The sequence below is a fragment of the Condylura cristata genome, unplaced genomic scaffold (genome assembly GCF_000260355.1).
Source record: "Condylura cristata isolate star-nosed mole 26May11 unplaced genomic scaffold, ConCri1.0 scaffold00008, whole genome shotgun sequence".
Lineage (NCBI taxonomy): Eukaryota > Metazoa > Chordata > Mammalia > Eulipotyphla > Talpidae > Condylura > Condylura cristata.
The window spans coordinates 22,815,949-22,829,723 of record NW_004567109.1 but is presented as its reverse complement, the minus strand read 5'-3'; the positions used below and the strand labels follow the sequence as shown (position 1 = coordinate 22,829,723).

Sequence of the window (13,775 nt, the reverse complement as noted above, 5' to 3'; positions counted from 1 at the left end):
CATAGCTGGCCCGGCCCGGGCCGGGATCCTTCTGGGCGTGGTTGCAGAAGAATCCGGGGAACTGGGAGGCCGGGGAAGTGTCCGCGGAGAGGAAAGGTCGCTCCCGGCGGGTCAGCTCCCCTCGGACTCGGGGAGACCAGAGACCCCGCCGGATGACCTGCCGCGCCCGGATCCATAGGTAGATAGTAGCGCCACAAGTCCAGCCTGAGGTTATGGCACCGACCAAGCAAAACTTAGTCCCGCGTCCCCCAGAGGCCTCTTAGAGGGAACTAGAGCAGCAGCTTGGGGCTCTCTCATCTTGGTTTCATTGTATAAGTGTCGGTGCGAGAAGCTAGGACATTTCTCCATCTGCTTTCCGCTTGGGTTTTTAATGATGCTTTCCGGCTGCCCCAGCGCAGCGACTCCCTTTGAGAACATGTGGTTGCCACGTCGCCAGTTGGGGTTGTCTGGCCCCACCCTGGGGGGGACCCTCTGGCTAGTCTGTCAGTCAGGCTTCCATAGAAAATGAGTATTTTTAGGAATGCCAAAATCCGAGTGTTCATGGGTAGGGAGTACTCTGGCTTGTGTGGTGGCAGCGATGGTGAGGAGGATGACGATATTCCAGGCACTGTTTAAAGTGTTTGGCCGTTACCAATTTGCTCAGATTGTAGCGAGGTAGGTGCTACTCTTGGTGGGGGGTTGGGGGTGGGGGAGAAGTTACTGCACTGTTTATCTGTTAAATCTGTAGTTTAACAGACCTTCATTCCCACCTACAGAGACAAGACACAGCCTCTTGGGAATCTCAGATTTCCAAAAACATTTGGCTTGCATAGTTCCCCTCCATTCCTCCTAGTTACTCAGAAGCCAGAATGACTGTGCTATGTCATTGGTCCTAGCACTTAACAGTGCTTTCTAAAGCTCTTTGACAAACGTTTATTGACTACCTACTATATGCCAGTTATTGTACAGATAATTAAAATGTTGGTTTTGTATGTGTGTATTATATATATATATATATGTATGTATTTGGTTTGGTCTTGCTTTGTTGTCTAAAATCACTGTAATAAGGGCTTCTAAAAGGATATGCCGGTAGGTCTGAGAGAACACAAATGAGAACCTAGCTTTGTTGCAGAAACACTGGAGAGAGAAGATGTGACAGTTGGAGTCAGCCCTAAATATTGCTTGAGGGGAGGAAGATGGCCATTCCAGATAGAGTGAGGCCAGGCTGGGAAGAGGAAGCTCCTGGGGTCCATCAGCAGAATTGGGGCTGAGAGTGCTAACTGAGAAAACTGTGTGGAGTAAGCCTTAGATGGAAGACATGGTGCAGGGTGAGCCTTTCCGAGACAAGCGAGGTTGTCCACCTGGGAGAAGAAGGTGAGGTGCTCAGTGCTTAGGGACACAGAGAAGGCCTGGTGAAAAGAGAGCATGAAAAGATGGTGAACGGAAAGGAAGAGCGATGCTGAATGATATGAGAGACTAAAGCCATAAAAGAGACAGATTTGAGAAGATTTCCTATTTTACAATCAAACTGAAGTATGAAGATGGGGATTATTGACCTCAGGCAACTATTTAAGTGACAGAAGGCAGGCGACTCCTTGTTTAGTGTGTGTTTAGTCATACCAATGATAAGAAGACATTTTCTTTTTAGCATATTAGTAGTAATACCAGCCTACATTTGTTGAACACTTAATATGTGCCCAGTACCATATATATACAGAGAGAGAGAGAGCATCTGCTTTAACTTCTCTAAAAGTCCTCTGAAGTAGTGAGTACTCTCTGCAGGAGACAGATTAGGGATTGAATTTAGAGAATGAACTTTAAGTCACACCATAGCCCCAGCAAGTGAGTAAACCTGGGTTTATCATGAGTCTTTCTGACACCAAAGACTATAGTTAATCATTAGATTATCCATGATTTCTTTTGGCTTTTACTTAAGACCCTGGGATTCTACACAAGAACCTACATACTTTACATATCTTTGATGTGCTGGGGCAAATTGCTGTGGACTTTGTTCTGATCTGTAGCACATTTCCCCCCTTGGGTTTCTATATATCCACGTTTCAACCTTATGTGCCCTGGGCTTTGAGCCAAAGATGCTATGTGTGAATTTTGTGTAGGTCCTTAGAATATTTCAGCCACCCATCTTTTCTTTACTTGTGTCAAAGCCATGTGATGTTTATTTTAGACAAAAATAGTATTTTCCAGGATAATTCTTGGGCACAGTCTAATTGTTACCTGCTCTTTCTTGCCTACTCCTAAATCCTTGGAATCTTTCTTCAGTTCAACTACTACTTTTGAACCTTGAGAATATACAATATTATTGGGACTTTAAGTCTCCCATAGCCGTCCCCAGCAATAAGACCTTTGCTTTTTGAAATAGAGTGCTTCTTTCTGTTGAAGCCTCGCCTTCTATAATGTGGGGAGCCCCCTAAACCTGATGGATAAACCTGGGCTCCTGGTTTCTGGTATGTTGTTCTTGCAGTAGGTGTGTTTCTGGGCCTGTCAGGCTGAGTTGCCCTGTTGGAAAGGATGGCTCGGGAAGGCTGGGATTTCCTGTTTTCTGTGGATGGCATGTTTGGACATAAACCGTGAGGATTTGGATGTGAGAATTACATTCCTGTGCTTCATTCTTAGATAAACAAGTTGGAGAAAGCTGTCGCCGCCGCGCACACCTTCTTCGTGGGCAATCCCGAGCACACAGAGATGCGTCAGAACCTGGACTATTACCAAAGCATGTCCGGGGTGAAGGAGGAGGACTTCAAGGATCTTGAGGCCAGACCCCACATGGTGAAAACCTCTCTCTGTCTCTCTTTCCCTCCCTCCCTCCCTCCCTCCCTCCCTTTACTCCCTGTCACCACCTTTTTTAAATTGACATTTGCTAAGGTGACTCTCTGATTACAGAAGTAAATGTTCATTGTACAACATTAGAAAAATGCAAGTAAGTGTAAAATAAAAGGTGATCATCTATAATACTGCCACCTTAAGAAAACCAGAAGTTGATATTTTGACTTATTTTTCAAGGCTTCTGTATCCATCTTTTAAACCTAATTAAGTGTTGTACTGCCTTTTTGAGCTAGAACTAGATCTCGAGCCTGCTCTCCTGTCTTCAGATTGCTTTTGAAAACACAGTTTTTAATGGCTTCCTAGTACACCTAACTTATACTAACTTACTCACATTTTGTGCTCATGTAGGTTTTTGTTTTTCACTGCATCCAGTGGCACGGTATTCCGAATGGCCTTACTCTATTTGTGTAACAGGAATAGTCCATGTTCTAGTAAAGATCATCTGTAATGGGATAGCATTTTCTTTTTTAAAAAAATATTTATTTATTTATACAGAGCTGGGGTACAAGCCAGAGATGCAGGGGCAGTGAGAGGCTTCACCAGAGACAGCGTGGGGAGCAGAACAGGCAGATCGACGAAGTACACTGCTGAGGGGAGCAGCGGGCGGGTCAGGAGAGGTCTGACGCGCCATGTGGTCACCTCTGGGGCTGGGGATCGAACTTGTACTGAAGCGGCTGCTGCACACTTGCAGTGCTGTGTCCTGACCTGCTGCACCACCAGGGAGGGTCTGGATAGCATTTTCAAAAAGAACTTCTGTTTTCATGTTTTAACAGCTTGGAAATAGAAATGTTAGAAACAATGTCAAGTTAACCGTCAAAAGTAAACTGTGCACCTCTAATACATTCCACACAGGTTTTAGCTTTTTCACACGATCCTAACTTCTGTCCATGAGGACAGGAACATTGCCCCAGAGAGCAAAACCCAAGTCTGTCATTATCTGCAGAGCCCAGGTCACCCCTTACTGCTAGAAACATCTCTGCCACCATATTCCAGCATTTAAGAGCTCAACTTTTCATTAAACCTTAATTTTGAGAACTTTCAGCCCTAAAGAAAAGCGCAAGAAAGTCACAGTGAAGTCCCTGTAATATAGTTTTCCTCTAAGAGTTAAGTGTTTTTAAATTGCAAAAGAAACAAGACCACTTACAAAGGACCCAGTCCTGTCAGCCAGCATCAGCATCGCTGACCCTGGGAGCAGGCAGATAGCAAGGGTGGCTGCCGGCCCCAGCCCCTTCCTGCCTCTGAGTCCCCCTTCCTCCAGTAGCAGGAGTTCCGGCTGGGAGTGCGCCTCTACTCTGAGCAGCAGCCCCAGGAGGCCGTGCCCCACCTGGAGGCGGCGCTGCGGGAGTACTGGGTGGCGGATGGGGACTGCCGCGTGCTCTGCGAAGGCCCCTACGACTACGACGGCTACAACTACCTGGACTACAACGCCGACCTGGTCCAGGCCATCACAGGTGCGTGTCGGGAGCCCACGCGCAGCCCCAGCCTCGTCTGAAACCTGGATCTGACCGAAGATTGCTTCCCCTGGAACTTGTTCATTTCAACCAGAATGGTTATTCCCCCTCTTTGGTTCCTTTCAGATCATTACGTCCAGGTCCTCAGCTGTAAGCAGAGCTGTGTCACTGAGCTGGCGTCCCACCCAAGTCGCGAGCAGCCCTTTGAAGACTTCCTCCCGTCGCATTACAACTACCTGCAGTTTGCCTACTATAACAGTAAGGCAAACCTTTCTTTCCCCTGGTGCTTTTAGCTATAGTCAGGAGCAAGGCAGGCAGCAGCCACAGCCACAGCTCCTCTTCAGCACTGTTGGCATCCCTCTGTGCCTGCAGGACGCCCCGTGCCAGGTGACCCCTCGGGCGCTTGGTTACTAGCCACTGGCCCAGGAAGCCAGTACCAGCCCAGAGCAACTGGGAGAGGAGACTCTAGGCTCTCTCTCATCCTTCCTGTAACACTAACACTCTAATTTTTCATCTGAATGAAGTGATACAGTTTCACACAGCTCCCAGGACCTGTCCCTGACTTTCTCCCTAAATAGTGCTGACCTTTTGGGCAAGGCCGCAGGGCTGGCATGATCCAGAACAGCAGCTCAGCTTTTACTGCTACTGAGATCTGTGTGCTGAGCATTCAACACAGTCAGGAGCTGACAGGCTTACAACTGAGTGGAGGAGGCTAATACAGGAGAAGAACGGTCTGCCGTAACATCTCCCACCACCCTCTGAAAATCCGTAGGGAAAGGAAAGTAAGGGGAATGTTCCCGAAATGGATGGGACATTGAGGCCAGTTTTGAATTCCTTGGGAATCACTGAAGATGAGGACACACGGAGGGTTCTGGTCTTTTCCATCTGACAGTAGGCATCCCTGCGCACTTTGAGCCACTTCAGGTCAATGTGTACCCATGGATGTCCCTTAACCGTCCCCAAGTCAGGCAGTGCTGGTGGCGGGCGCCTCCGGCGGTTGCTGGTACCCCGGATCAGACCCTTTCTTCTCAGCCTTCTCCCCACTTTGCAGTTGGGAATTACACACAGGCTATTGAATGTGCCAGGACCTATCTCCTCTTCTTCCCCAACGACGAGGTGATGAACCAGAACCTGGCCTACTACACAGCCATGCTGGGAGAGGAACGAGCGGAAGCCATTGGTCCCCGCGAGGTGAGAGGCTCCCCCTGGTCAGGGCAGCTGCAGCTGAACACAGCCCAGAGGGCAGGAGGGTGGGGGCCGGGAGGGGGGCTGGCGCAGCCTGGGTGGGTGTGAGCGCACGGCTCTGCTTGTCACTCCGAGCATAAGGGCACCCGGGAGGCCTGGGGAAGGTGCCAGAGCCCTAACTGGCAGGATCTGGGCCCAGATGTCTGTTATCTGAGTCAGCAAAGAAAATCAGGACTGCACAGCCGGCCCCTGCTCCCCACCTCAGCAGCCCCTGCAGTGAGACTTAATAATGTTGGGCCAAGAGGTAGCATTTTTTACTTCATGCTCATGTTTCGCTCACTCTCCTGCTTTCTGTCTCCCTGTTTTCCTCCCTGTCCCCCCCACCCCCCGCCCCTGCTGTGGTCTGATTCTTACTCTTTTAACGTTAGTCTCATCTCATTCCAAAATAAGGGAAAATCTATGGAATGTAGTGACCCAAATGAAATGTATTGAAATGTAGCAGAGGTTACTTCTGGGTGTGTGATTAGGGATGATTTTGTGTTTTGCTCATTTGTGTTTTCTCAGTTCCCTACAATGAGGGCATCGGTTTTGTCATTAAAAACAAGACACATTCTCTGTTTTAAACTTATGTTTGCTACTGTGAACCTTGATGTCGATGTGTATGTCTTGCCCAGACCCTAGGCCTTTTCTCTCTTTTCCCATGCAGACCTTTTTTTTTTAAAGATTTATTTATTTGTGCATACGGAACTGGGGTACAGGCCAGAGGCCCAGGGGTGGCGAGAGGCTTCACCAGAGACAGAGTGGGGAGCAGAACAGGCAGATCGACGAAGTACACTGCTGAGGGGAGCAGTGGGCGGGTCAGGAGAGGTCTGCCACACCATGTGGTCACCTCCGGGGCAGGCGGGAATCGAACTCATGCGGAAGTGGCTTTAGCTTCTCAGTGCAGTGCTTTAACCCGCTGCACCACCAGGGAGGGCCCAGACCTTTTATTTATGTGTGTAAGTACGTTTTCATTGAGGCACAAATGATACGTAACATAATACTGACTTCAGTTTGTCTAGGGCTCCTGGGCCCAGTGCCAGTGTGGGTGTGTGGAGGTTTCCTACACCACAAGCTATTCTCAGACCCCAGCAGGGTGTCCAAGAATTCAGCTCCATTCTGACATGTCTCTCCCCAGACATGGCCTCAGATCCCTCAGGGCAAGGACGCAGTCTCCCAAGATGACCCTCTACTCCTGGTGCTGGCACTTGTGGTTACCCGTGCTTCTCACCAATCTGCTACAGATCGGAGGTTCCCTCTCCTTAGGCTTCAGGTGCCAGTCACAGATCAGACCCTCCTCGGGTGGGATTAACTGGCTTGAAGGTTCACAGAACTCAAGAAATTGTGCTCACTAGATCACTATTGCAAGGGACATTTTCCAGGAACAGACAGTTAGAAGAGAGACATAGGACAAAATGTGGGAAAAGAACAGAGTTTCCATCCCCCTCCCGGCTAGCCTTTCTCCCTAGATTTCTGCCTTCACCAGCGCAGAAGCTCCCAAGCCCCACCTTTTGGGTTTCTATGGGGGCTTCATTCCATAGGTGTGATTGATCAAATCTTTGGCCATTGGCAATTGCACTCAAATCTCCAGCCTCTCTCACCTCCTGGGATAGAGAGGCAACTCCAGACCCCCCCATCAGTGGGTTATTTCATTGGTAACTGGCCCCCATCCTTAGGTGCTGCCTAACAGTCAGTTGACTCACAAATCACACCTTTATCCCTCAGGATACTCAGGAAATCCCAGGGCTTTTGGGAGCTGTGAGCCAGGAGCTATGAATGAAGACCAAATACATATGAGGAATATATGTTGTCGTCTGAAATGACCATATATATATTTCTAATAAATCACAGTGTCTCATAATAATTTGATATTTGTATATAGCACAATACAATCTGTACAATATATATTAGCTAGATAGTAATCTAATTAATAATATCCATTACCATAGTTAACACCTTTTTTCTTGTGAGGAGAGCTTTTAAGATTTACTCCCTTAACTACTTTCTAATGCACAGCATTATTGCCTATTTTAATTTAAATAATATTTTAATCATATTATGGTATTATTATTAACTATGGTTGACATGCTGAATATTACATCCTTACAACTTATAAGTGAGGTTGGTACCTTTTGACCTGCTTCACCCATTTTACCCACTCCCTACCCCACCCCCTGCCTCTACCAAGCACGTCTGTCCTTGGAGGTTGGTTTTTTGTTTTGCTAGAATATACATATAAGTGAAACCATGCAGTGTTTTTACCTGTGTGATTTACTTCATGTAATGTAATACCCACATTCTACCCATGTTGTTGCAAATGACTTTTACAACATTTTGTTCTTTTTTAATGACTGAATAATATGTCACCGTCACATTTTCCTTACCCATTCATCCATTGAAGGATACTTAGATTGTTTCCATATTGGGGGGAATGGGAATAATGCTACAGTAAACGGGGGTACAGCTATCTTTTCAAGTTCTTGTTCTCTTTGACTTTTGGGTAACTACCCAGAAGTGGCATTGCTGGATCAGGCGGTAGATCTGGCCTGCTTGCTCTCCCATCTAGCAGGGCTCATTCTGCTCTGTTCATTGGGAGAAGGAGGTGGTTGATGTCACGGTAACAGACTTCCATTCTGGCTGTGGCACTTACAGTGAAAAAACCACCCTTCCGATGTATGTGGCACTTTATAGTTTACAGAATCCCTTCTTGGTTTTTCTTTCATTCGATTCTCATAACAAACTGCAGTGGTGGGGTCACCGGCCTACCCTGAAGGAAAAAAAAACAAGGTTCTCCTAGCTCTGGAGCCCGAAGTCTCTGGGAACAGCAGGAATAATCCCCTGCCCTCCCCAACATTGTGGAGATGGGCTACCTGTAGCTGTTCTTTTGGCCACTAGAGGTGGTCAGAGGTGACCATCTGGATTTCAGATGTCTTTTCTCCAGGTCTGTGTTTTGTGGGGTTAACACACCTCACACCCCTTTGTGGTTATGTTAGTGCGTCTGGAGAGGAGAAAGAAAGGTAAATCTACGTGGTCTACTTTCCTTTTTTAAACAAAGTTCTTCTTCTGGAAAGAAGGTGACTAAATTTTGTGGACTCCTGTCCTGGACCAAGTGGGCATCTCACAGCCACAGTCTCATTAGTTGTCCCGGCTGCTGGGTGAGGTAGTCACTATGCTTTCCGTTTCAGAGATAGAGACATACAGGCTGCAAGAGACAAGTTCACTTGTGCAGGGGCCTTGGGCTGCAGCGGTGACCAGAATCTGCTTCCTTGCTGTATCCCAGGATTGGGCGGTTCCTGTCAGCAGCTGATAGTATTGAGTGAATACAGGGGAGAAGTAGGACTTGCACCTATGCAACCTCACATTGCTGCTGGAGGGTTACTGAGGTGCCATACCTAGCTTGGTATCTAGCACTGGGTGAAGGGAGTCATCCTCTAAACTCCTCAGAGCAAACTTGCACCTTCTTGTCAAGCGTGGATGCGTGGGGCTCATACACTGAGCCTTAACATTTCCTGACTGCCACCGTCTTTTATATCAACTGATGATGTCTTCTCTTTCTTTTGCTTCCTTCTGCTGCTTGGAGACTAGCAGGGCATCTAGGGGAAGATGTGACCCAGGAAGGTACTTAGTTCCCCTGCTGGGTAAGCCCTACAGCCAGCTGCGGGTTTCTTGCTGGGCAGCTGCTGTCACCGCATTCACCTTGGGAGAATGCAGTCTGTTCAGAGTCGGGGAGGCAGGTGGTATAGTAAGAAGCACATGGGCTTTAGAATTAGAAAGACTTGGGTTTGGAGGCAGGTCCCTGCCCTGCCTCTGGGACACAGGCCAGAGTTAAAGGAGCGGTGAGAGGCTTCACCAGAGACAGAGTGGGGAGCAGAACAGGCAGATCGACGAAGTACACTGCTGAGGGGAGCAGCGGGCGGGCCAGGAGAGGTCTGCCTCGCCATGTGGTCACCTCCGGGGCAGGCGGGGATCGAACTCATGCAGAAGTGACTTTAGCTTCTCAGTGCAGTGTTTCAATCACTGCACCACCAGGGAGGGCCCTGCACCTAATTTCTTAGTCTAAGACAGAGAAATCGTATCAACCTCAGTGGTGGCTTTAAAGAGTTAGTGAACGAGTTGTTAGCACCCAGGCTTCCTCCCTGAGTACTGAGCTCCTGTAGAAGACCAGGAGGAATTCTCGTTCTCTGAAGGATATTTCCATGCCTCCCCTCCCCCCCCCCCCCCCAGGATCACCAGAGTTTAGATTAAGTGGAGAGGGTGAGGGTAGGAAGGAGAGGAATTTCTCCCTTTAAAGGGAGCCTGGTTATGCCACCCTCAGTGGCGCTGCTGGGCCAGCAAGGAGAGCACTGAGCAGGTGACATTGTTCCAGAACAGCCCTGGGGGGGGGGGGGTGGCAGAGCGCAGGATGGCAGGCTCTGAGGGGGGCCAGGAGCAGAGCTGAGCCTGTGCTCCCCCAACCCACCCACCACCCCCGCCCCCCATGTTTCCTCAGAGTGCCCAGGAGTACCGACAGCGAAGCCTGCTGGAGAAAGAACTGCTTTTCTTTGCTTACGATGTCTTTGGGATTCCCTTTGTTGATCCGGTGAGTGGGATGGGGTGGGGAGAGTGGGGTTGATGAGTGAGTGGAGCACTGTGTGACTCTGGGAGAAAGCCCTTAGAGTGTTGTGCTAGACCTGGATCTGTGAGGCCCAGGACCAGGAGCAGGGGGCCTCGGGGCAGGCAGAGGTGGCTCAGCTCAGGGCTCCCACCTCGCTCCTGAGGGGAGGTGGTGCTGAGGGAGTCTTACCTGCAGTGAGGCCTGGGAGGCCAAGGAGGCTCCCTATGGTGTTTGTTTCTTCCTGGCCTGCTTTTAGGATGCGTGGACTCCAGAAGAGGTGATTCCCAAGAGATTGCGAGAGAAACAGAAGTGAGGACCTTGAAGAAACTGCATGCTTGCATCGGTCTGCTGCAGCACTTGAGGCTTTCTGAGCCCAGGCAGATGTGAACCCCTGGCAAGGGGTGGGCAGGTCCAGACGGGAAGTCGGGTGGGGGCCAGGGCTGGCCCCAAATCCAGTCCTCAGCGTGGCTGTGCTCACAGGTCAGAACGGGAAACGGCCGTCCGCATCTCCCAAGAGATCGGAGACCTCATGAAGGAGATCGAGACCCTTGTGGAAGAGAAGACCAAAGAGTCTCTGGATGTGAGCCGGCTAACCCGAGAAGGTGAGAGGAACCCCCGTGGGGCCCGCCTGCGCCCTAGCCGCGCCAGGCTCACGCCGGCCAGCTCGGCGATGGAGCCCCACACGTCAGGGCTTCCGCTCGCCTCACTGTCCTCTGGAACTGGCCGACAACAGGCCTCCCGCCTGGGAAGAGCTGAGAATTGGCCTTTCCTTGGGAAAGGCGATTTCTGTGTCACAGGAATGCTAGCTCTGTTCGAGCATTTATGGGACAGAACCCTGCCGTCTCTGCTGCCAAACTGCTTTCTCTAGATCGCCCTCCACCCTGACAGAGGCCTCTGCAGCGTGTCTCTTTGGTGCTCTTTGGCCCGTGCCTGTCCCCTCTGCCCTTGTGACTACTGCTTCTCCTCACCCTTTTCTTCTCCTGTTGCCTCAGGCCTGCCTCAGGCCAGCACCTTCTGTCTGCCCTGGTCTTTCCTTCCGCTTCAGTGTGTCCTGGCCCTCCCCACTGGGCGGCTAGCGGGGGATTCTGACCCCACCCACCCGCCTGCCCCTTTCACCCTTACCCCTTTCACCCTACTTCTGCTCGGGGGCCCTCCCCTCCCCGACACCCCGTCTCTCCATCCACGCTGGGCTGCCCCTGTTGCTTGGGTCTCTTTCTGCCCACAGAGCTTCATGCTTGTGTCTCCTCCTACCATATGGCCCAGCACCTCTGCTCATGACTGCACCGAGACACACACTGCCAAGCCTCTGTTGACCTCCCAGCCAGTTGAGATCCCCGCCCGCTTCTGAACTTCCAAGATGCTTGTTTGTGTTCTCACAGACAGGCACTGCCCCTCCCCTGGCTAGCACAGACCCTGGCACACACACACAGGCCTCAGTGAGTCGATGGATTGGAATGGAGTCTCCTCTGGAGAGACCTGAGAAGCAGAAGAGAGAAAGCCTTTGTTCTGTAGTCACTTAAATTAGCCCTGGTTAATTTAACAGGATTAGCAAGTGAAAAGAATTTGGTTGGCATTCCTTTGTTCTTAGAATTTTTGTTCTGTTACTTTTCTTGATTCTCATAACTGTCCAGGAGACAGGTTGGGCAGATTGCAAGAGCCTCATTGTAAATAGAGGATAATGATGGTGATGGTGGTGGTAATACGGTAGCTAAAACTTTGAACTTTTCTGGGTGCCAGCTATTGTGCTCACCTGACTTGCTTTTTAGTTCTTTACATCAAACTGACGAAGTGGCTGCTAGGAGGAAAGGCTTGGGGAGGTGACGTGACCTGTCAGGGTCACACAGCTCGTGAGTGGAGGACCCAGGAGTCCAAATTCTGGGTGATTCTGGAGCCCGGGTTTTAGGAATGTGTGACCAGTGCTTCCTTCACGGGAGCCCAGAGCAGCAGCTGGGCGTGGGGACTCGCCCTCCTGTCCCCACGCCCAGTCCTTTGGAGACGCTGCCTTTGGTCATGTCCGAATGGGAAGTTCCTCGGGAACAGGAAACCGCAGGAATTTCTGTTTCCCACTGCCAGGAGAGTGTGTGGACCCAGGCGGCTGGGTTTAGCTGGCCCTGTCGTCGCTTTGCAGGCGGGCCCCTGCTCTACGAAGGCATCAGCCTCACCATGAACTCCAAGGTCTTGAACGGCTCCCAGAGGGTGGTGATGGATGGCGTCATCTCCCACGACGAGTGCCGGGAGCTGCAGAGACTGACCAACGTAAGGGGAGCCCGCGGCCGCCCCGACCCCCACCCACCGCCTCCTGTGTGCTGGCCTGCCTGGCCCTTGATGAGGGTGGGGGTGAAAGGGGGTGCCCCCGCCCCGCCCAGCGCAGCGAGCCCCACCTGCTGCTCTCACCTTATAGGCAGCAGCGACTTCGGGAGATGGCTACCGGGGTCAGACCTCCCCACACACCCCCAACGAGAAGTTCTACGGCGTCACTGTCTTTAAAGCCCTCAAGGTAGAATCAGTACTCAGCCTTCTAGACTGGAGAAGGGGGGCGCAGGCTCTGGGGAGGAGTCGGGGCTGGTGATAGGAGAGGTGGGGTGTGCCTGTTGACATTCCAGACACCACAGGGGAGGTGAATGATTAACCGAGTCCGAACATAATAAAACGAGACAGGCAAGTCACACCTGTGTGGCTTCCTCAAGCGTGGCCGACTCCAGGGGGTGGGAGCGGGGGCACAGAGGGCGGGGCCCGGTGCCTTGGTGGTCTCTGGCCGGCCGAGGGGCGCTGGGCCGGCTGACCACAGCGTCCTTGGCAGCTGGGCCAGGAAGGCAAAGTGCCCCTGCAGAGCGCCCGCCTGTACTACAACGTGACGGAGAAGGTGCGGCGCGTCATGGAGTCCTACTTCCGCCTGGACACCCCCCTCTACTTCTCCTACTCCCACCTGGTGTGCCGTACCGCCATCGAAGGTGGGCCTCTCCACCCCGCACCTGTGCCCGGCCCCCCACTCTGCGGGACGCTGGGATCACCTAAAGGGCAAGATGTGGTCCCCCCAGCTGGGAACCAACCGGTGCAAAGAAACGCACAGCCAGTGAGGGTGACAGGCGCAGCAGAGGAAGCCGCCATCAGCCGGAGACCTGGGGGTCAGAGGGCGCCCCACAGGAGGTGGTGGCGGTGGTGAGGGTGAGGAGGAGTGGTGGCCGGGTGCCGGGCCTGCGTGCGAGCCCCAGGGAACTGGCACGCGCAGAGGTGTGGTGGCTCCAGCGGCCTGCTGTGGGGTCAGTGCGGGGCTGGATCCGTCACGCTGCTGCAGCCTGCAGAGGGTCCCTGCCACTGGCTGCCGCTCCTCAGGCAGAGATCAGAGGGTGCTCTGCCCCCGGGGTGTTCGGACTTAGCAGAACACCCAAGGACATGCAGCTCTCTGGGTCACAGCACCTCCTAGGCGGGGGGTGGGGGGGGAGGGCCAGGGAGAAGCGGTCAGCAGTGAGGGTTGGGGGGCACCTTGCTTTCCCAAGGCGACTTTTGCTGCTTCGTGTGGAGAGTTTTGGAACGTGTGGATCAAGCCAGAGGAAGGGAATCTGGGCAGCGGTGACCTTGGTGGGTGAAGACAAAGCCCTGCACTCTTGGCAGAGGGAATAGAGAGGAGCCGTGAGGGAGGTGCAGGAGACAAGTGGGGACAGGCAGCGCATGCGTGACTTACT

The 13,775-nt window shown here is 51.8% G+C and overlaps 1 protein-coding gene across 1 annotated transcript in view; it reads left to right on the top strand.

Moving 5' to 3' along the window:
• The first annotated feature begins 577 nt into the window (after positions 1-577).
• Positions 578-13,775, top strand: part of P3H1 (prolyl 3-hydroxylase 1) — a 15,484-nt gene continuing 2,286 nt past the window's right edge. The window contains 12 exon segments of the mRNA XM_012722112.1: positions 578-654; positions 2,380-2,444; positions 2,573-2,766; positions 4,085-4,274; positions 4,401-4,532; positions 5,326-5,465; positions 9,988-10,077; positions 10,349-10,401; positions 10,573-10,694; positions 12,221-12,348; positions 12,494-12,589; positions 12,893-13,254. Coding sequence (XP_012577566.1) covers positions 578-654; positions 2,380-2,444; positions 2,573-2,766; positions 4,085-4,274; positions 4,401-4,532; positions 5,326-5,465; positions 9,988-10,077; positions 10,349-10,401; positions 10,573-10,694; positions 12,221-12,348; positions 12,494-12,589; positions 12,893-13,254 — 1,649 coding nt within the window.